The sequence below is a fragment of the Dreissena polymorpha genome, chromosome 16 (genome assembly GCF_020536995.1).
Source record: "Dreissena polymorpha isolate Duluth1 chromosome 16, UMN_Dpol_1.0, whole genome shotgun sequence".
Lineage (NCBI taxonomy): Eukaryota > Metazoa > Mollusca > Bivalvia > Myida > Dreissenidae > Dreissena > Dreissena polymorpha.
Genome location: NC_068370.1, coordinates 50,375,754 through 50,398,088, shown reverse-complemented (window position 1 = coordinate 50,398,088; position 22,335 = coordinate 50,375,754). Strand labels below are relative to the sequence as shown.

Below are 22,335 nucleotides of genomic sequence, written 5' to 3'. Positions count from 1 at the left end.
TCATCAATCCAGAAGATATTTCAATATTTTTAAATACTGGGCTAAACTCCAGACAACAAATTCATTAAGAAAATATATTTAACTCTATTAAATGATAGAATCGTCTATCCTTTAAAGTTAAATTGGTGTACTTTATTAAAAGATTTGTTAAGTAATTTGGGATTTTATGACGCTTTGCTCTTCCGAAATGTTTGTAATGTAAACATTTTCATATATGCCTTAAGACAACGACTGAGCGACACATTTATCCAAAATTGGAATAATAGGCTTGAAAACTCCAGCAGAGATAAGTTATACAAACACATTGCAATATTTCGTTTTCAACCGTACCTTTATTATTGTCAAATAAGTAAATTCCGAATATTTTTTCTAAATTACGTCTGGCATTTCATAGGCTTTACATTGAGAGCGGCAGATGGGCACGACCCGCTCCTATTCCATAAAAACAAAGAAAATGTACCGTATGCATATACATTTTTAACGCATTTCAAGTTCGTACAAACAACACATAATGAAATGTAAAACTAATTTTATTAAGATTACAAATATTGTGGTTAATTTTATGAAAATGTCAATTAAGCAACCAATATTCATGTGTACTTTCCATACATTGAAAATCAGTCATAGGATGATATTTAAAGACATGTTGTGTTCATCCCACGCATTATTTGTTTGTATATCAAACAACCATCATTGTAGAAATTGAAGGGGTTTGTCAAAAGCCATTTTCTTATATCTAAATATAATAAATACATTTATGCAACATATTTAGACACACCACGGAAGATAGATAGATAGATAGATTCTCAGTTGTGTACCGCGCCATTTTGCAAACCGACAAAATGTTTTGAGGGCCTTTGTCGATATCGCTCTCATAGTTTATAATAATAATCAATTTTCTTTAGAAAGCTATTACGTGTGCACGTATTGTCTTAAAATTACTTATAAAAAGAAGTAAAATCGTTGTTTTCATTGGAATCGCAGCTTAAAAAGCGTGTTATCAGCCAAAATCAAATTGATATTTTCAAATCACGTTTTCTCAATAACGTCATTTGCGCAACAATACCCCAAAATCGCTGCAACCGTCAAATATCTTGTTCTCCGAAAAACTGTTAGAAAGTCACGTTATATTCTGAGCTAGCATATATAAGTTCACTGTTCAGGATTTACACATTTTAATTATTTCTAAACTGATAAAAGAGACAGGTAAATATGTTTACATATTATAAATATTGTAAGTTTTGTCCCTATGTAATAATATTTGTAACCAAAGACACAATGCCCCATTGTTCTAAACACGTTAACTTACTTATATCTTTTTAAACTTGGACATATAAGTCACGTTATTAGCGTTCTGTTCTGCACACTATCCAAACTAGTATTAGGAATGCCGATAAAACGGATTATAAGAAGAATTGTTAGGCTACAAATCAATATAAATAAAACAGTACAACTTTAATACATGTAAACAAAGACGAAAACGTCATGCAATCAAGGGCATATAGCCTTAAACTACGCCATGCAGCTATCGCATCAGAATTGTTTGCACAGTTACAATACTATCAGGATACAGACCTTGGTTAAAGGAAATCGATAATGCTTGTTGAGAATGGTATAATGCATCGATATTTGTGTATGAAGTATAATACTTATGTAAAGTAAATTCTAGACAGTTATGCATGAACATGTCCTATTATTGCCAGTAAATACGTCAAACAAGTTTATTGCTATCAAAATGATGTGATAAAAATAATTAAATATTCCCCGAACAGAATATGCAATTATATCCGCTGAAATTGATCAACCTAACTAATACACTGTATGGTTGGTTCGATGCACGAATAAATGAGATGATACAGTGCAATAGAAGACATTTGTACATATTATATGAAGTTAACGATGTATACACATTCTGTAAAAGTATTGTCCTCCTGCAATATCATCTCATATCGTTCGAACTCCGAACAAAATATATTTGAATATGGAAAACATTTAAACGCTGAACATCACATCATATCTCTGGGCGAAATACAACATAATGTTAGATAAACTGAATGGGTTAATTGTTTCGTTTAATTCGCTGTAACTGAACGCACTACAGATATGTACAGTTGAACAAAAGGTTATCGTTCCCACCACCAGTATCGTGTTGTCCTCCACCGACTATGTACACTGTAGTATATACTCAAATATTGTATTTTCTTACAGTCTCTGAGCTCCTGCACTCAACCGCTAGGGTCAATCCGTATACATTCAGACAAATGGAGAAATTCGGACACTACTTCTTCCCAAGCACACTAAATCTAGCCCCAGGCCTTCAGCGCCTACATCGCTTTGATTCCTATATGTATTCAAAATTCAAGATAAAAGAAACGGTATGACACACAAAATATATTGAGTCGTGTTCTGAGAAAACTGGGCAGTTCGCACAGGCTAATCAGGGACGAAACTTTCCGCTTTTAAGGTGTTTTACTTGAAAGGAAGTCCCTCCTTACCTATAATCAAGTTTAGGCGGAAAGTGTCAACCCTGATTAGCCCGTGTGAATTGCACAGGCTAATCTAGGCTGACACTTTACGCACATGCATTACGCCCAGTTGTCTCAGAACACGACACAAGTCATTATAACATACACATATGTAACGGCAACAATTTCGTTTAACTGACAAATTTTGACGTTTCTTGCATGCTTTGAAGGTGTTATATGATAAAATCCTAATTCGCTGTGATTTCTCTTCCGAACACTGAAATACGAATAACTGAAATCAGTTGACGTGCTTTCAAGAAGAACTGTCATTATACTTACGCTCTATGATACAATTTACTGGAAAGATTACAATGCTATCATTGTTTAAAAAGATTAATTGTTATAGCTTTATGTATGGTGTTTTATATGCATAACGCAGACTGACATACACTGTCGGTATGGTGAAATGTCACGAATTAAATTGCTGGCACTCAAGCGCTTCATCCTTTATTCAACGTAACAAATATGGTTTTTAGATTTCAGTTAGGGTGCAATAGCATCGTTTCGTACCAAAGCTCTGTTTGCGTAATATTTTGAAATGGTTTATAATATTATTAATGTAAGATATGCCAAATATTATAATATTTTTTAAATATATTTAACGACTTTAAATTATTACTTACATTAAGAGTTTTCACATTTTTCGTACTGTTCTTCCCCAGTGGTTAAATTTGGCGACAAATTTTCGTACGTGGCAGCAACTGTTTCTGAAGCGGATCAATACATCTTGTTTTCGGATTGAGTTACGCTCAAAACATGTTGTACCACATCTGTATAGAACTGTCTTGGGATTTACTCTGGTATAATGTCCGAATGTAACATGCACATTAACGTATTTCTTTAATATATGTATTTTTGATATGGTATTACATACTTCGACTTACTTTGATTTAGTTGCAGCCTTCTGTTTTCTTCAACTTTCTTTAAGGCTGTTGGAATTTGTTCGCATTCAGAAGACGTTGGCGCTGAAAGCATAAGAGCGTGGATATCGCAAAGCATTCTGTGGCTAAACTAAGATAGATATAACCATCTTTCAATTTTAGTAACAACCGCATATTGATTAAGTGTTACATGTGGTCTACTTTAACAAGATTATAACCTTTACCTGAACTCGCTGATAATTATTTGCACACGTGTGTTCAAAATTATTTTAACGCAACACAACACCTACGGATTGTCATGGTAAGTGTGTCATAGTGGCTAGTTGCTTTTGTTGTTGGTGACAATGCATCGTAGGCAGAAACAGCCGTTCCTTGACATCTGTCCATGTTATTCGATGTAGATGTTCTTGGAAAGTAAGAGATGAGAAAATAGCGTTTTCTGGACATAAATAATACTCAATAAAAGTACATCGATACGTGATATATTGACTAAATGAAGCAGGAAACCAAACAAACATCAGAAGGCGAGATAATTTCAACGCCCTCCATATATCTAGAATTCATCAGGTCGCCGGCTAGGCACGATCAATGCAAATCAACGGGTTTTAACCAGTTTAAAGACCCTCAAAAACTCACACATAAATCAGAGGTCAGAATAAATCACTTAAAAGGACATTACACACTGAAAGATACAAAACCGAAAAAAAAACATTTATCTGCACGATTAAAACTGATTCTCTATCTGCTAATGGCAAAAATTAAAACACGTTGGAGGAGCAATTGAACATTTACATAAACTAAAAGAGTTCATGTTTATATACTTACTGACGTCTTCTGTGTCTCAGGCATAATACCGCGACTACACTACAAACAGCGCCAGTCGCTATGGCTGATAATACGACGCCTACAAGCTCCCCATGAGAAAGTTCAATAGTCGTCTTTTCCTCTGCAGCTGGAAAGAAAGACACGTCTCATAGGCAACATGTTTGGATGTCTTTGGTCTTCATGGATGATTATTTACAGCATTATTTCTCAATCATAATTGTTTTAATCGATGTATCTCTCACGCACAAATTGATTATGAATATCTTTCTCTTAATCGTTATTGTTATATTTCGAGAACGAGAACTACTTCCATCTTTGAAAGCGATTAATTTTCAACATATGCTAATGTTAACATGGATAAAAATGTTTGTAGTTTACCGGGACTTTTCAAATAATATGTGTGTATTATGGATTTAATTACAAAAATATATTATAAAGAATACTTTACGGTAAATATAAAAAAGGAACACAATATTGATTTTAAAAGGGCATTTTTGATTCTAATTCTGGCCTTTATTATTGCACTCTAACTCGCGACCACTGCGTCTGAAAGTAGGGTTATATATATATATATATATATATATATATATATATATATATATATATCATCACGTACTTGACAGCAGTTAAATTAAGGAAAACTTATTCTGGAATGGTTCATATTCACTTAAAACATATGAATCTGTTGCGTGGTGACAACGTAACTTTTATCTTCAGCGTAAATGTGATTTGGATATTAGCATGCGTGTAACATTCGGTTTAAACATTCACTTAAATACCGTTGTAAGAAGAACGATCCAGTCACATATATTTATAAAGAGTCAATTATTATTAAATATCTCATGTGAAAGCACCGTCAATCGGAATCCAAAAATAAACGTACCGTCTTCGCAGAGAGAACCTTTATATCCGGCGGCACATCCATCTGGACACATACCTGAAGTCTTATTACAGGCAGTGTTGTTCAGACAAATACCACAACTCAACAGACAGTCTCGGCCGTACCATCCGTTGTCGCAGGCTGTTTATATAAAGTGAACGTAACTTAGACGTTACATTATTTTTTTTAAAGAAATTATTGAAAAACAAACTTATTTTTAATTAAAACGTTGACATCAAAGAATAAATCATTCCGTTGTCGTGAAAGATATACAACTATTGAAGAAAGGTATATATAAGCGTAAATTTAATAAGCGCACCAACTACCTTTCCATACAGTACTGCGTATGTGATTATTGCATATGTACTCACTTCATATGCAAACAAAGTGTTTCTACAGTCGCTTTACGACGATCTACCATTTTGATCATTAAACATTTGTAAAGTTTCGGCCCTTTTCGTGCATATATGCCCACTGATTCTACGTAAAAATCAGTCACATGATGATATGTAAAAACATATGGCATAGCTTTTTTGAGAAAATAAAGTTCATCCCATGCATTAATTCTTCTATATCTAATAACCAAAATTATAGCAATTTAAATGTTTTGTCTAAAACAATTGCTACTATCTAAATGTAATAAATACATATATGCAACCTATTAAGAAATATCATCGGTTCTTATTTTCGGTTGATGGTAAGAGGTTTGTGATTATGGAGTTGGAAAAGTAAGTTTCGTATTTTTCATTTACAAAGTAGTCCAAATATGAAGCAGTTAATAAAACATGTTCTGAATGAATAGTCATTTATCCCGATTACTTAATTTATGTCGGGTCACACATATATCCAAATATAATACGTTATTTTCCGGGCATAAACGTTTTAAGACGAAATGGAAAATATATAAATATTTTACTTGTATTGCACACGGCCCCTCTCCAGCCACTCTGACATCCTGTTCCACATGTACCAGTTAAAGTGTCACAAGGCCCACTCATACAATGACATCTTTGTTCACAATTAGGTCCGTAGGTCCCAATTATGCAATCTATCAATATATATTTTAATTACGGAAGACAAGTGTTTTTATAAGAAAACGTTTGATTAATATTTAGTATAAATACTGATAGTTTCGCTCATACTGATAATACATAACACACATTTATAAAACCCAACAGATTGTTGTCTATAATGCTAAACTGCATAACACACAAATTATGCTTACAACATAATATGTATAATTAACTAATATAAATGCGTGAACGGCCCTTGATCTTTACCTTCTTGTCTGTAAACTTCTATTTCACATATTGTCATATAATCTGGTCCCTGTTGACCAACCACGCGTATTGCTTGCATGGCATGTGGCGGACTTATCTCATAGGTTCTAATGGTATTAGTAACGCTAGTGACCCGTTGTTCGACCATGTGATTGTCAGCATTACCACCAAACATTGTAATACTCGTAAACTGATGGTTAGCTGAAATTTAAGCAGCCTTATTTTTAATCATAGTTTACAATTAATAGTGATATAAAAGTTTAAATTGCACACATACTTAAATTTGATGACATAACTTTGTGCACCATACATATTATATTTATTTTGTACACCATACATATTATATTTATTTAACACCGTTTATTCTGATTATATGAATATGTATCAAAAGATAAAAAATGCAACGAAGGGAAACATACATAAATATATCTTAAGAAAATTACTACCTCCGTCGACCACGATCGTACGACCTTGAAGTACAACTCGCTTCACAAAATATGTTTGTGGTAGATTTAATTGGAGCCAGGTAGGCCTTTTTATGGCGGTACAACATTTACATTCTTCAGCACGACCAGTCATTCCATCGATGGTTCGGTTGAGAACCCAATCATCCCATATTGATCCGTTTGTCGACAGAGTAGCTCCTTGCAGGGAAACTTTGATGTCACCTTAAAAACAGCACGCATTTTAGTTTATTTTGCAATAATACGAATGGAAACATTGAAAATCTCCATCAGCTACCAATTATAGCAAATAGGTTATCAAACATGACTGTGAGAATTCTGCCATACAAATTGCAGTGCATAAACACATGTTATTCATTTTCTATATATGTCTGGCAGCGAAAGTAATTCCGTTTATGTTCGGGTACTCCCTCGTATCTGCCTGTTTCTATTCTAAGGGGTGCAACCCGCATTTAAATTTAGCTTATTCAATTCTACTTAACCTTGGAAAAGTATAACATGTAAGATAGGGTTCAGTATCAAAACTCGTCGTAAATGTTTTATAAGTTCTTATTTTATTCCGTCCGCCTTTTGCGGTGTGTCAAAATTGGTAACAAAATACATTAAGACAATAAAAATTAAATAATCAATTAAAGGGTAATATTTAAACATAAACAAACAAGTGTGATTACACTAAATATTGCTAACATATTCCAAACAACTGTAACAACAGGGAACCTTATAAGAATCTGGGATACACGACAATTCAACGCACAGGCACTTCCCTGACTTAAATGTGCAGACAAGTACTGGTTTGTGTCTTAAAGTATCAGTATATGTGGGCAGCATTAAACCAGAATACTGTCAAGCACGATTCAAATTCTAAATTGTTTTCTTTTCCAGTTTCGTTTACAATTACGTATTTGTCCTTAACGTCCATCGTAGTATAACTCAGCGAGATACTTTGTATCTGTGAAACACGATATGAGAAAGGAAAATATTTTAGTCTTAATATCAAAACATCGCAAAATTAATTTAAAACAGTGAATCTTGTCAAGCAAGATCAACTTGCTATACATGTTACGTGGATGCCAATAAATTTGAAAATATTCACTATGAATAGACCAAAGACAATAGTTTATAGGTCGCAATAGCGCATTTGATATGGTGTCCGCACTTGCAACTGGAAGGTAATGAATCCGTCTTTATGTGGAATGTTTGTGTAAAGTCATACACCATCCATGGAAACTAGTTGAGCGTCGTTAGGTTAGGAATTTTGCTTGATGATACCTTTTTAATGTAGTTAAATCAAATAAGACTTAAAACAAAAAGTTGAATTCTGTGTGTAGCATCTTTTTGGTTAATCGATATCATAGATATTTCGCGCGCCAGAAAGTAACACAAATCGATAATGCTGAAAACTTCGCCCTTCCGAAAATTTAGTTAACGTGACTTCGTGAATGAGCAAGCTTTTGGAGACACAATCTTCGCCATGAATAATGAAATTCAATTATTTATTGGTGAAACGTTAGCATTTTAAACCTTTTTTTATTTAAAAATGTATATTACTTGAGTTATCAAATGCTTTATATTGATAAATGTAAACATTGGATCAAAAAAGCTCCAGTAAAAAATAGAATTCAAATAAATAAAAAAGTAGCCCTCAACTGGGCTCGAACCATAGACCCCTATCGCTTAGAACACTCTGTCATCCGTGCTCATACGATGAGTGATGTATTTTATACTCTAAATAAGCAATCCTCGTAGTAGCACAATATATAACGACAACAACAGAACTCTTCAAATTATGCAATCGTTTCGCGTTGCAACGCTTTATAATTTTTAGGTTTTTTAATCGCCAAAAGATACAAATAATGAATGTTTTAGAGCAATGTAAATGTTAAGTATTACTTATATCTAAAAACTATCATAACTTCAACGAAAATTGGTGAATTCGAAACACATTTTTAATTTTTTTGTCAATTTACCAAAACGTGAAAATGCCTCTATAAAAGCGAATACACGTTTTCTAAAAAATTCCGTCTATCGCCGTAGTCTACAAACGTAAATGTGATTTTGATATTAGCATGCTTGTGACATTCGGTTTAAACATTCTCTAAAATACCGTTGTATGAAGAAATATCTAGTCACATGAATTTAAAAGAGTCAATTTTTATTATATATCTCAAGTGAAAGCACCGTCAATCGGAATCCAAAAATAAACGTACCGTCTTTGCAGAAAGAACCTTTATATCCGGCGGCACATCCATCTGGACACATACCGGAAGTCTTATTACAGGCAGTGCTGTTCAGACAAATACCACATCTGGACAGACAGTCTCGGCCGTACCATCCGTTGTCGCAGGCTGTTTATATAAAGTGAACGTAACTTAGACGTTACATTATTTTGTTTAAAGAAAGTATTGAAAAACAAACTTTTTTAAAATAAAACGTTGACATCAAAGAATAAATAATTCCGTTGTCGTGAAGATATACAACTGTTGAAGAAAGGTATATTTAAGCTTAAATTTAATAAGCGCACCAACTACCTTTCCATACAGTACTGCGTATGTGATTATTGCATATGTACTCACTTCATATGCAAACAACGTGTTTCTACAGTCGCTCTACGACGATCTACCATTTTGATCATTAAACATTTGTAAAGTTTCGGCCCTTTCCGTGCATATATGCCCACTGATTCTACGTAACAGTCACATGATCATATGTAAAGACATATGGCATAGCTTTTTTGAGAAAATAAAGTTCATCCCATGCATTAATTCTTCTAAATCTAATTACCAAAATTATAGCAATTTAAATATTTTGTCTAAAACAATTTCTACTATCTAAATGTAATAAATACATATATGCAACCTATTAAGAAATATCATCGTTTCTTATTTTCGGTTGATGGTAAGAGGTTTGTGATTCTGGAGTTGGAAAAGTAAGCTTCGTATTTTCCATTTACAAAGTAGTCCAAATATAAAGCAGTTCATAAAACATGTTCTAATAAAAAAATCATTTATCCCGGTTATTTAATTTCTGTTTGATCACACATATATAAAAATATAATACGTTATTTTCCGGGCATAAACTTGTTTAAACAAAATGGAAAATAGATAAATAATTTACTTGTATTGCACGCGGCCCCTCTCCAGCCACTCTGACATCCTGTTCCACATGTACCAGTTAAAGTGTCACAAGGCCCATTCATACAATGACATCTTTGTTCACAATTAGGTCCGTAGGTCCCAATTATGCAATCTATAAAAACATATTTTAATTACGGAAGACAAGTGTTTTGTATAAGAAAACGTTTGATTAATATTTAGTATAAATACTGATAGTTTCGCTCATACTGATAATACATAACACACATTTATAAAACCCAACAGATTGTTGTCTATAATGCTAAACTGCAAAAAACACACAAATTATGCTTACAACATAACATGTATAATTAACAAATATAAATGAGTGAACAGCCCTTGATCTTTACCTTCTTGTCTGTAAACTTCTATTTCACATATTGTCATATAATCTGGTCCCTGTTGACCAACCACGCGTATTGCTTGCATGGCATGTGGCGGACTTATCTCATAGGTTCGTATTGTATCAGAAGAAGTAGTGACCCATAGTTCGACCATGTGGTTGTCAGCATTACCACCAAACATTGTTATATTCCTAAACTGATAGAGTCTACCTGAAATTTAAGCAGCCTTATTTTATATCATAGTTTACAATTTATAGTGATATGAAAGTTTAAATCAAACACACACTTAAATTTGATGACATAACTTCTTTACACCCTACATATCATATTTATTTAACACCGTTTACTATGATTTTATAAATATGCATCGTTACATAACAAATGCAACGAAGGGAAACACACATAAATATATCTTTAGAAATCTACTACCTATGTTGACCACGTTCGTACGACCTTGGAGTACAACTCGCTTCACAAAATATGTTTGTGGTAGATTTAATTGGAGCCAGGTTGGCCTTTTAATGGCGGTACAACATTTACATTCTTCAGCATTACCAGTTCTTCCATCGATGGTTCGGTTGAGAACCCAATCATCCCATACTGATCCGTCTGTCGACAATGTTGCTCCTTGCAGTGAAACTTTGATTTCACCTTAAAACAGCAGGAATTTTAGTTTATTGTATTGATCAATGTTGCAATAATACGAATGGAAACATTGAAAATCTCCATCAGCTACCAATTATAGCAAATGTGTTATCAAACATTTCTGTGCAAATTCTGTCATACAATTTGCAGTGCATAAATACTTGTTATTCATTTTCTATACATATCTAGCAGCGAAAGCAATTACGTTTATGTTCTGGTACTCCCTCGTATCTGCCTGTTTCTATTCTAAAGGTGCAACCCTTATTTAAATTTAGCTTATTCAATTAGTCTTACCCTGAAACAATTATACTATTTAATATAGGGTTCAGTCTCAAAACTCGTTTTAAATGTTTTATAAGTTCTTATTTTATTCCGTCCTCCTCTTGCGGTGTGTCAAGACTGGTAAAAAAAATACATTAAGACAATAAAAATTAAATATTCAAACAAAGGGTAATATTTAAACATAAACAACCAAATAAATTGAAAAGCAAACACTATAAAGTGTTATGACACTTAGTATTGATAACATATTCCAAACATCTGCCATAACAGGGAACCCTACAAGAATCTGGGATACACGACAATTCAACGCACAGGCACTTCCATGACTAAAAGGTGCAGACAAGTACTGGTTTGTGTCTTAAAGTATCAGTATTTGTTGTCGACATTAAAGCAGAATACTTTCAAGCACGATTCAAATGCTTAATTGTTTTCTTTTCCAGATTCGTTTACAATTGCGTATTTGTCCTTAATGTTCATCGTAGCATAATTCAGCGAGATACTTTGTATCTGTGAAACATGATATGAGAAAGGAAAATCTTTTATTCTTAATATCAAAACATCGCAAAATTAATGTTAAACGGTAAACCTTGTCAAGCAAGAACATCTTGCTTTACATGTTATGTTAATATTCACTATGAATAGGCCAAAGGCAATAGTTTATAGGTCGCAATAGCGCATTTGATATGGTGTCCGCACTTGCAACTGGAAGGTCATGAATTCCGTCTTTATGTGGAATGTTGGTGTAAAGTTATACAACATCCATGGAAACTAGTTGAGCGTCGTTAGGAATTTTGCTTGATGATACCTTTTAAATGTAGTAAAATAAGATATTACTTAATACAAAAAGTTCACGTCTACGTTTAGCATCTTTTTGGTAAATCGATATCATAGATATTCCGGGCGTCAGAAAGTCACACAAAGCGATGACTTCGCCCTTCCGAAATTTAGTTAACGTGACTTCGTGAATGAGCACGCTTTTGGAAAAATAATGTTCTTAATGAATAATGTTTGAAATTCATTTATTTATTGGTGAAACGTTAGCATTTGAAACCTTTTTTTAATTTAAAAATGTATATAACTTGAGTTATTAAATGCTTTTCATTAATAAATGTAAACATTGGATCTAAAAAGCTCCAGTAAAAAACAAGAATACAAATAAATAAATAAATAAATAAATAAATACAAAAGTAACCCTCAACTGGGCGAGAACAGCAGATCCCTATCGCTAAGACCACTCGGTCATCCGTGCTCATATGATGAGTAATGTATTTTATACTCTATATAAGCAATCCTCGTAGTAGCACAACATATAACGATAACAACAGAACTCTCCAAATTATTCAATCGTTTCGCGTTTCAACGCTTTATAATTTTTAGATTATTAAATCGCAAAAAGATACATAAAATATTATAATGGTTAATGTTAAGTATTACTTTTTCTCACAAATAGCATAACTTCAACGAAAATTTGCGAATCTAAAACATTTTGTTTTAAATTTTGTAAATTAAGCAACACGTGAAAATACCCCCTTAAAAGCGAATACACGTTTTCTCAAAATTTCCTTCTATCGCCGTAGTCTAAAAAATAAGAAAAGTCCCTAAGAAATTTAAATTGAAATCGAATACCAGGTACATAAACTCACATATTCCTACATCGTTTTTGGGCGTTATCTCAGTTAGCTCCCCTGTTGTTTAAACATCATCCATAATGCGAGAATATCTTTAAACAGGGGATAGAAATGATCACATAGGCAATAAAACATCGGGAAAAGCCTGTTTTCAGATGACTTAAGTATTTCAGTTTTATGTAAATCATATGTTTCATTCATCCTTTTCCGTACATATTTTAAGTTCTTAAAAATCAAATCTGTTCTGTCTGAAAAGAATTAAGAATGATAAGAATGTTATTGCAATTTGCTAAATGTTTAATCGTATACATATAAACCTTTATGAACACGTGATGAACACTGTTTAATTTTATTAGGAAAATCATATTTATTTATATTAATTATTTGATCGAACATGGTTTGTTTTTTTTAGCCAGTCAAACCGCCAAGTCAAGTTACAAGGCAGCTTTCAACTATCTTAACAAACTTGACAATTAAGTAGATAAATGAGGTTCGTGTATTTACCATGGTAATCAAAGCAAAAAAAGATTGTGCTTACAACAAATGACAGAATGAAAAAATCTTTATCACTCGCTAACACATCAACAATCTCCTACTTGCAATTACCGAATCATTGCACGGGTCGCTCCACATTGCACAATAGCAAGGAGGCTACATTTTATTAAACTCAATTGATTGGAATGTCGTAAAATTGTCTTATTGTCAACAATAATGGCATCGGTAAATTGCAGATAATGCTAAAGCACCATGCATATCATAAAATCGATGCACAACAATAGATCCTATACAAATTAAAACGTTTAACCAGCTCGTGATCGTTTGATCTTCCTGTACGAGATGGAGGGCTTTTTGTCGGCTAAATCAGCCGACAAGTGCGTAGCACCAACATTAACAATGTGACCAAGGCAAATGGCCGGTACATAAAGGATACAATATATACAACGCGAAATAGCCCTTATACATTGTTAGAGCTTGGCTTTTAAAATAAGGCGGTGGAAAAAGCTCCAGTTAAGTGAACATACAATCAAAAAACTATTAGTATACGGCTCTTATTATTATTGTAACTACGAATATTATTTGGGTACAGTATCGATTAAGAGTGGTCAGAGAAAATAATATTTAACAAGATGCACAGCGACGACTGAAAGTGTTTATTCTAGTTAGTCACGAGTTGATAACAATCTATGATATACTCATGACTACGCATTTATTTTGTGTTGCTTTTCAGACCTTGTCTACATTTCAAAAAGGCTAACACGAAACTTTTGTGAAACTAATAACGTTATTTCGTCAAAATGATTATCTTATTCCACGTATTATAGATACTTTCACAGTTCCTTTAAACTGTTTGAAATCGCAAAATTATCCGTTTTAAATCATATTCGTCTATAAGTTTAAACGAAAAATGATCAAACTGTTTTTTTCATTTATGTGAATAATTAATAGTTATACGTCTGTGAAAATTTAATTCTATTTATACCTGTACATTTACATGCATGTAGAATTAATCCAAATACAAATAAAGCTCTTCTTTCTTGTGTAAACATTCTTAAATTAACAACTATTACTTTAGCAAATAATTGACTAAATGCGTTTAGTGAAGCGAACTTGCATATCGGAAATCATTGGTTTAAAACTTCCTTTTATATCTGAAGTGTATCATGAGAAAAACCTACAGGACTAATCAGAAACAGGAAGACCATATATATCTGAATTAAACAAATGTTTGACGTTCTTCTATATACTTATATAATGAACAACTCCGGATGACACGGTTGATAACACTTCATCCTTATAAACATAAGGGTATCGTTTGTTTACAGTGAAAGTTTATTGAAAATTGACATAATCATCTGTGTGTTGTTTTACACATTGACTTGCTATTGTGAGTTGAATGTTATAACGAGAGCTCATTTCCTGCTCTCAAAAATTGCAACAGTCACATTAATGTTCTGCGCAAAGAGACATTAAAGTTCACTTTTACACTTCGAGTACAATTTTATTTTCAGGTAAAACAACCAATGTATTTTTTTGTCTAAAATACTTTTTCTAATTCATACTTGTTCAAAGTTTCTAGGGACGGGAATCGTATCCGAAATCGATATCCGGATAACCGTATCCGCTATCCGAATATATCCGGATATCCGTATTCTTTTGTAACTAAACTACATAAGGCTGTTACCATCATTACAACACTGTGAATACTCAATGTGCACTGTTTACAGAATTAAAAAACACACAATATAACGCATTTATATGATTTCTTTATTTCATTTATTTTATTTATAAGAACAATATTAAAGTAGCAAAATACGTAATTTCTTTAAAAAAAACAACACAAACACACATCGAAAAACTAAAACAAAAGCATACTACGATATATACTGTACAATCTACATACATTTAATACATTCAGTTTAATTTCATTTGTATTTGCTAAGATGCACAGACCTAAGGTTCTTGTGTATGAAAATAATTGCATCGACTAAGTCGCTATTGAGTCTTTTCCTTAGCTTGGTAAGTACCAAGCCGGCCGACGAAAACACGCGCTCAGACGGACCCGATGTTGCCGGAATTGCCAGAATACTTCGGGCGACATATGCCAGTTTTGGAAATCGCAATTCGTATACTCTTTTTTAAGAGATAAACATTGATTGACCAATTGATTTTTTTTATCTGAATGGGCGGATATAATATGTCCATACTGTGCACCCGTCGATTGAAGCCAAGTAGCCAATTGACATCTCGCCTGGACGATGATCGCCCCACTCACTTAGTCACGTGACTCACTGGTAAAAGAGATGAGTGTCGCATATTTATTATGCAAATGCAAAACAATGCACGTTTATAAAGAACATAAGCTGTGTATAACGGATGTTTCGGTACTTTAAACGCGCTCCCAAATATACTTGCGCACTTACTGGAATCTAACCGGTTACTACGTGAAATGGTGGTATTAAAAATAAATTAATGCCTCTACACTGGTATTTACCCCTGTTTTTTTGCGAAAATACTTACGAAACATTTTGTCCACATGTATTTGACACGAATAGCGCTTTATAACTGGAATTTTGTTTTACACGCTTTCTGACACCGAGCGGGTACCGAAATCCCCCATGATGTTATGTACAAAAGTGCAGGCAAACAAATCGTCGGCATCGATACGTTTTTATTGAAATAGTAACATAAAATAATTTGCGCTTGTTTCTGACATAAAAAGCGCTTTATAACGTTGAGTTCGTTAAGTTACGCAAATACCAATATTCCTTATTAGTTTACATAGCATGTACCACTATGTTAGAAATAGACATATTTGCAATGAAAAGCTTTAGAATAGCTTTATGATTATCTATTTTAATTGATATTAAATCCATAACTGAAATCATTACACCTGTTACCCTTATTTTTTCAGACGTCTTTAATTTTGGATTTAAGAGAAAGATGATAACCGACATGTTGTGTATTTAAATAAGCAGTTCATCTTTGTAGATTTCTTTTTCTAAATGTTCGCATATTATAACTTCATGTTCAATAACTGAAACCAAAAACTGACCCTGAATTGATTCTTTTGCAGTAAAAATGTCACATACATGTATAATAGAACAGAGTTGGTTGAAAACTACCTGTACATGGTACCATTAAGACAATATAGCTAGGGGGGCAAACAATCATCGTTGTGTGTTAGTGTTACTGATTTCACCTTCAATGTGGCGTCTTCAATAACCACTGTGGTATAGGGTCGAATTTGACATTTAGCCCTTCACCACTTAGACGCGTATTTTGACATGTTTGTAGTCTCGTAGAAAGTTACATTTAATTAAATATCTTTCTTAGTAAATTCAAGTTTTAAGGATTCATTTCCAACCCTTAGATACTGATGAGCAGCAAACAGCATAAAACCTGAACCTTAATTCGACTTGATAAAAGGGCAAAGCCATTTTGTTTTACTTGTCTCATTGTATAGTCCAATTATTCATAAGCATCTGACAAGGAAAGTATATTTCATTGTATAGTCCAATTTTTCATAAGCACCAGATAAGGAAAGTATATTTACAACAACAATTAACACCACTCCTATTGTGTATGCTACATATGTACTATTCAATTGGTCGGTACAATTTAACTGGGAGAAATAATGCAAAAATACTGTATAGTGTCTAATAGTAATAACTAATGCTATTTACAAGGAGTATAAATGGGTTTCAAATTCCTATGACCGACTAGTCTGAAACGGGAAATTTACCATTGTACAAGTCACAATTTCATGTCAGCCAGTCTGCAGACAACTACAATATTGATCTAACAAAACGATCAAAAATGTTTTGTTTACATTTTTTAATTTTTAATTTTATCGCTTGAGACATGTGAAAGTAGATTTCCACAAATCAATCCTGTTCAGAGTGACAGATGGACTCCAATAAACATCCTTTAAATCTTTGCTTTCTGAGGTGTAACTAAACAGGAAACCAATTCATTTCAAACTAGAGTGTTTTAAATTAAAAAAAAGATGCAAATATGTAAAGTATTGTTAGTTTTATTATGACAATCGCTGGCCAAAACATGCAACACAATATTTTGCACTTTCAACACCACGTCATAATCATTATGCAAATAAAACATGAAAATGTGTATATTTGTAGCACAGAGAACATTGAAATATATGGTGGCATGTAGGTTACATCTAAAATATAAATTTCTGTATGTACACACATGAAGACCTAAACATGAGACCTCACATGCCAACATTAAGAAAATTATATATTCGACTTCTCATCAATGCAACAGGAGAGATCTGTACAATTGGTAAACAGATTTGTAGTGCATGTAACAAAATTTCATCTTGTATGATTCGAAATGGATTTTGTTTCTGCATAAAATACTTATAAGTTTCTCTATATCTATCTACATGTACATAAACAATTTTTACACCGTGTCTTTATATTTCATTTCCTAATTTTCGAACAAAATAAACGAAACTCGTTGAACAAATAAGAACTAGGCATTCGGCTTGTGTAGAAAATGGCGGACTTGTTAGCAACCGGCGCGCACGATTTATCGATCGCTGTTGGTCGATCGATATTTAGATAAAAATCTCATTGACAGTTGGCGAGATGGCAATTGGTGTCAATGATCGGAGAGTAAGGACCATAAAACAAAACACGGAAGCGCAAGTTGGCAATTATGCAACTCGGCCATTATCACCAAGGTGATCAGGAACTGGCTGGGACACTCGATGAGCAACAGCCAATTAACGGATTTGTGTCAGTCTGGCAACGATGTTTGGTATACAGATTAACGTCGAAATATCCGATTAGGAACATAGTGTGCATAATAACAGAGGAAATATCGTTTAATCAAGTATTCGGATCCTCTATTACAATTCTGATACTTGACCAGTATTCGGATATCCGGATATCCGGATAATCGTTACCATCCCTAGTTTAAACTTTAAAATAAAATTCAGCGAATGAGCGTACTGACTTAGTCACAAACAAAAATACATGAATGTATATGATGTTCAAACCCGTTTACCATTAACAGTTTTATCTTTCAAAAACGAAACAGTCCTGCATAAAACGTATTCGTTATTAAGAAAAAACTGTGGCATCCTAATACCACGACCGCACAATATTTGAAAACTATTAAATCAGCCATCGTCAATCGAATAATACAACATTCAACAGATTTACATTTTTTAAATTAAGGAATTATTATGTTCATTTTATATACTATCAAAATCAAGTATCGCATATTCATGCCTAGTATAATAAATACTATTGGGTAATTAAATCCATTTCCCTCATGGTAGAGAATATGAAGTTTCATGAGTCCGATCCTAAATAAGCTATAAAACGCTCACATATATATTCGTCTTTATATAGACTGTCAATATAAAATATTTTGTAACATAATCCACAGCTACAATGACAGTTTACAAACTTGCTGATCATATCTCTTTGAACCACTCGCGCGCACTTTAAAAGCTTCTAAACATCCTGTTCACGAAACGTGTTTCCCCCATTACAATATTTACGCCGCAAGTCGAATTGAATAATTAGAAACTTTACCAACGTTCAAATGTTTATTTTTGCGTGATTTAGTATGTTGTGCACAAAGTATTGCTAAATACACATTATGTTGTTTTACAACGCTAAGAATGACATTATAGGACGAACTAGAAAGGTGTATTATTACTACTAAAATACAGTATACAGTTAAAACTGACCAGCGGCCATCTGAGAAAAACGGTCAACTGCAGAAAACGATCAGTCTGGATTACCCCCATACAAAAATCACTCTATATTACACTTGAGAATAACAGCTAATCGTCCATAACGACCAACGGGGTCATTTCTATCCAAGACTCTTTCTGTGGGTCAGTTCTCTACAATACTTAGTTTGTGGGGTCAATTCAGTCCTATTCTTAGTCTGTGGGCTCAGTTCTCTCATATGCTAAGTCTGAAGGATCAGTTCTCTCCGTATCTCAGTCTTTGGGATCAGTTATCTCCTATGCTCAGTCTTTGGGGTCAGTGCTCTCCATTGCTTCGTCTGTGGGGTCAGTTCTCTCCTTAGCTCAGTTTGAGGAGTCCGTTCTATCCTATGCTCAGTCTGTGAGTCAGTTTTCTTCTATGCTCAGTCGGTGGGTCAGTTCTCACTTACGTTTAGTGAGTGGGGTCAGTTCAATCCTCAGCTTAGCATGTGAGGTCAGTTCTCTGCTATGCTAAGTCTATGGGGTCAGTTCTCTTCTATGATCAGTCTGTGGGGTCAGTTCTCTCCTTAGCTCAGTCCTTGGGGTCAGATATTTCCTGTGCTCAATCTATGGGGTCAGTTCTCGGCTATGCTCAGTCTGTGGGTCAGTTCTCTTATATGCTCAGTCGGTGGGTCAGTTCTCACCTACGCTTAGTCTGTCGGGTCAGTTAACTCCTCAGCTTAGCATGTGGGGTCAGTCTGTGGGTAAGTTCTGTCCTATACTCAGTCTGTGAGGTCAGTTTTCTGCTATGCTCAGTCTGTGGGTCAGTTCTCTTCTATGCTTAGTCTGTTGGTCAGTTCACACCTACGTTTAGTGAGTGGGACCAGTTCACTCCTCAGCTTAGCATGTGAGGTTAGTTCTCTGCTATGCATAGTCTGTGGGGTCTGTTCTTTTCTATGCTCAGTCTGTGGGTCAGTTCTCTCCTATGCTCAGTCTGTGGGGTCAGTTCACTCCTCAGCTTAGCATGTGGGGTCAGTTCTCTGCTATGCTCAGTCTGTGGGGTTAGTTCTCTTCTATGCTCAGTCTGTGGGTCAATTTTCTCTCATATGCTCAGTCCGTGGGGTCTTTTCTCTCCTCAGCTTATCCTGTGGGGTCTTTTCTCTCCTATGCTCAGTATATGGGGTCAGATCTTTCCTATTCTCAGTATGTGGGGTCAGTTCTCACCTATGCTAAGTCTGTGGGGTCAGTTCTCTCCTTAGCTCTGTCCTCGGCATCAGTTCTCTCCTATGCTCAGACAGTGGGTCATTTCCCTTCTATACTCAGTCCGTGGGGTCAGTTCTCTCTTCAGATAACCCAGTGGGGTCAGTTCTCTCCTATGCTCGGTATGTGGGGTCAGTTCTATCCTATGATTAATATGTGGGTCAGTTCTCTCCTATGCTCAGTCTGTGGGGTCAATGTTCTGCTATTCTCAGTCTGTGGGATCAGTTCTCTCCTCAGCGTAGCCTGTGTCAGTCAGTAATCACCTATGCTAAGTCTGTGGGTCAGTTATCTTATATGCTTAGTCTTAAGATTCATATCTCTCCTATGCTTAGTTTGTCGGGTTATTTCTATCAAATGATCTGTATGTGGGGTGAATTCTCTCCTATGCTAATCTGTGGGCTCAGTTCTATCCTATGCTTAGTCTGTGAGGTCAGTTCTTTCCTATACTCAGTCTGTGGGGTCAGTTCTCTCCTATACTCAGTCTGTGAGGTCAGTTCTTTCCTATGCTCAGTCTGTGGGGTCAGTTCTCTCCTATGCTCAGTCTGTGGGGTGTGTTTTCTGCTATTCTTAATATGTGGGATCAGTTCTCTTCTCAGCGTAGCCTGTGGGGTCAGTTATCTCCTATTCTAAGTTTTCGGGTTAGTTCTATCCTATGCTTAGTCTGAGGGGATCATACCTCTTCAATGCTTTTAGTTTGTGGGGGTCATTTCTATCTAATGCTCAGTCTGAGGGATCAGTTCTCTCAATAGCTCAGTCTGTGAGGTCAGTTCTCTGCTATGCTCGGTCAGTTCTCTCTAATACTTAATCTGTGAAGTCAGCACACTCCTATGCTAAGTCTGTGGGGTCAGTTCTCACCTATGCTCAGTCTTTGGGATCAGTTCCCTCCTTTGCTAAGTCTGTAGGGTCAGTTCTCTCCATATCTCAGTTTGAGGGATAAGTTTTATCATATGCTCATCATGTGGGTCAGTTCTCTGTTATGCTTAGTATGTTGGGTCAGCTCTCTACTTAGCTCAGTCTTAGGGATCAATTCCCTCCTTTGCTCATTTTGTGGGGTCTGTTTTTTGCAATGCTTAGTATGTGGGTCAGTTCTATCCTATGCTCCGTTTGTTGATCAGTTCTCTCCTATGATCAGTCTGTGGGGTCAATTCTCTCCGTAGTTCAGTCTTTGGGGCCAGATCTCTCCTATGCTTAGTTTGTTGGGTCATTTCAAGCCAATGCTCTGTCTGTGGGTATATTCTCTTCAATGCTTAGTTTGTGGGGTCAATTCTATCCTATGCAAAGTATGTGGGGTTAATTCTCTCTTTTACTAAGTATAAAGGGTCAATTTTCTTCTAAGCTCTGTCTTTGGGATCAGTTTTCGCCTATGCTCAGTATGCGGGGCCAGTTCTCTTCATTGCTTAGTCTGTGGGGTAGGTTATCTCTTTAGCTCAGTATTTGGGATCAGTTCTCTCCCATGCTAAGTATGTGGGGTAAGTTCTCTTCTATGCTAAGTATGTAGGGTCAGTTTCTCCTTAGCTCAGTCTTTTGGATCAGTTCTCTCTTATGCTCAGTCTATGGGGTCAGTTATCTGCAATACAAAGTATGTGGGTTTGTTCTCTCCTATGCTGAGGTATGTGGGGTCATTTTTACTCCTCAGCTTAGCCTGTAGGGTCAGTTCTCTGCTATGCTCAATTTGTGGGGTCAGTTCTCTCCTATGCTCAGTCTGTAGGTCAGTTCTCTCCTATGCTGTATCTGTGCGGTCATTTCTCTCCTATGCTTAGCCTGTGGGGTCAATTTTCTCCTATACTCAATATATGGTGTCAGATTTTTTATACGCTCAGTGTGTGGGGTAAGTTCTCTCCTATGCTTAGTCTGTGGGGTCAGTTCTCTCATAAGCTCAGTCTTCGGGATTAGTTCCCTTCTCTGCTCAGTATGTGGGTCAGTTATCTTCTATGCTCAGTCAGTTGGGTTAGTTCCTTTCACAGCTAAGCCTGTGGGGTTAGTTATCTCCTATGTAAAGT

At 34.9% G+C, this 22,335-nt stretch overlaps 1 protein-coding gene across 1 annotated transcript in view; it reads right to left on the bottom strand.

Annotated features, from left to right (window-relative positions):
- LOC127861843 (multiple epidermal growth factor-like domains protein 6) overlaps positions 1-14,487 on the bottom strand; it is a 138,896-nt gene extending 124,409 nt beyond the window's left edge. Inside the window, exons 1-9 of the mRNA XM_052400523.1 lie at positions 14,366-14,487; positions 10,760-10,981; positions 10,337-10,540; positions 9,970-10,101; positions 9,063-9,200; positions 6,838-7,059; positions 6,392-6,592; positions 6,028-6,159; positions 5,115-5,252 (exon numbers count right to left, since the gene is read on the bottom strand). Of these exons, the coding sequence (XP_052256483.1) occupies positions 5,115-5,252; positions 6,028-6,159; positions 6,392-6,592; positions 6,838-7,059; positions 9,063-9,200; positions 9,970-10,101; positions 10,337-10,540; positions 10,760-10,981; positions 14,366-14,432 (1,456 nt within the window). The 5' untranslated portion in view covers positions 14,433-14,487. The remainder of the gene's footprint in view (positions 1-5,114; positions 5,253-6,027; positions 6,160-6,391; positions 6,593-6,837; positions 7,060-9,062; positions 9,201-9,969; positions 10,102-10,336; positions 10,541-10,759; positions 10,982-14,365) is intronic.
- Positions 14,488-22,335: the final 7,848 nt, after the last annotated feature.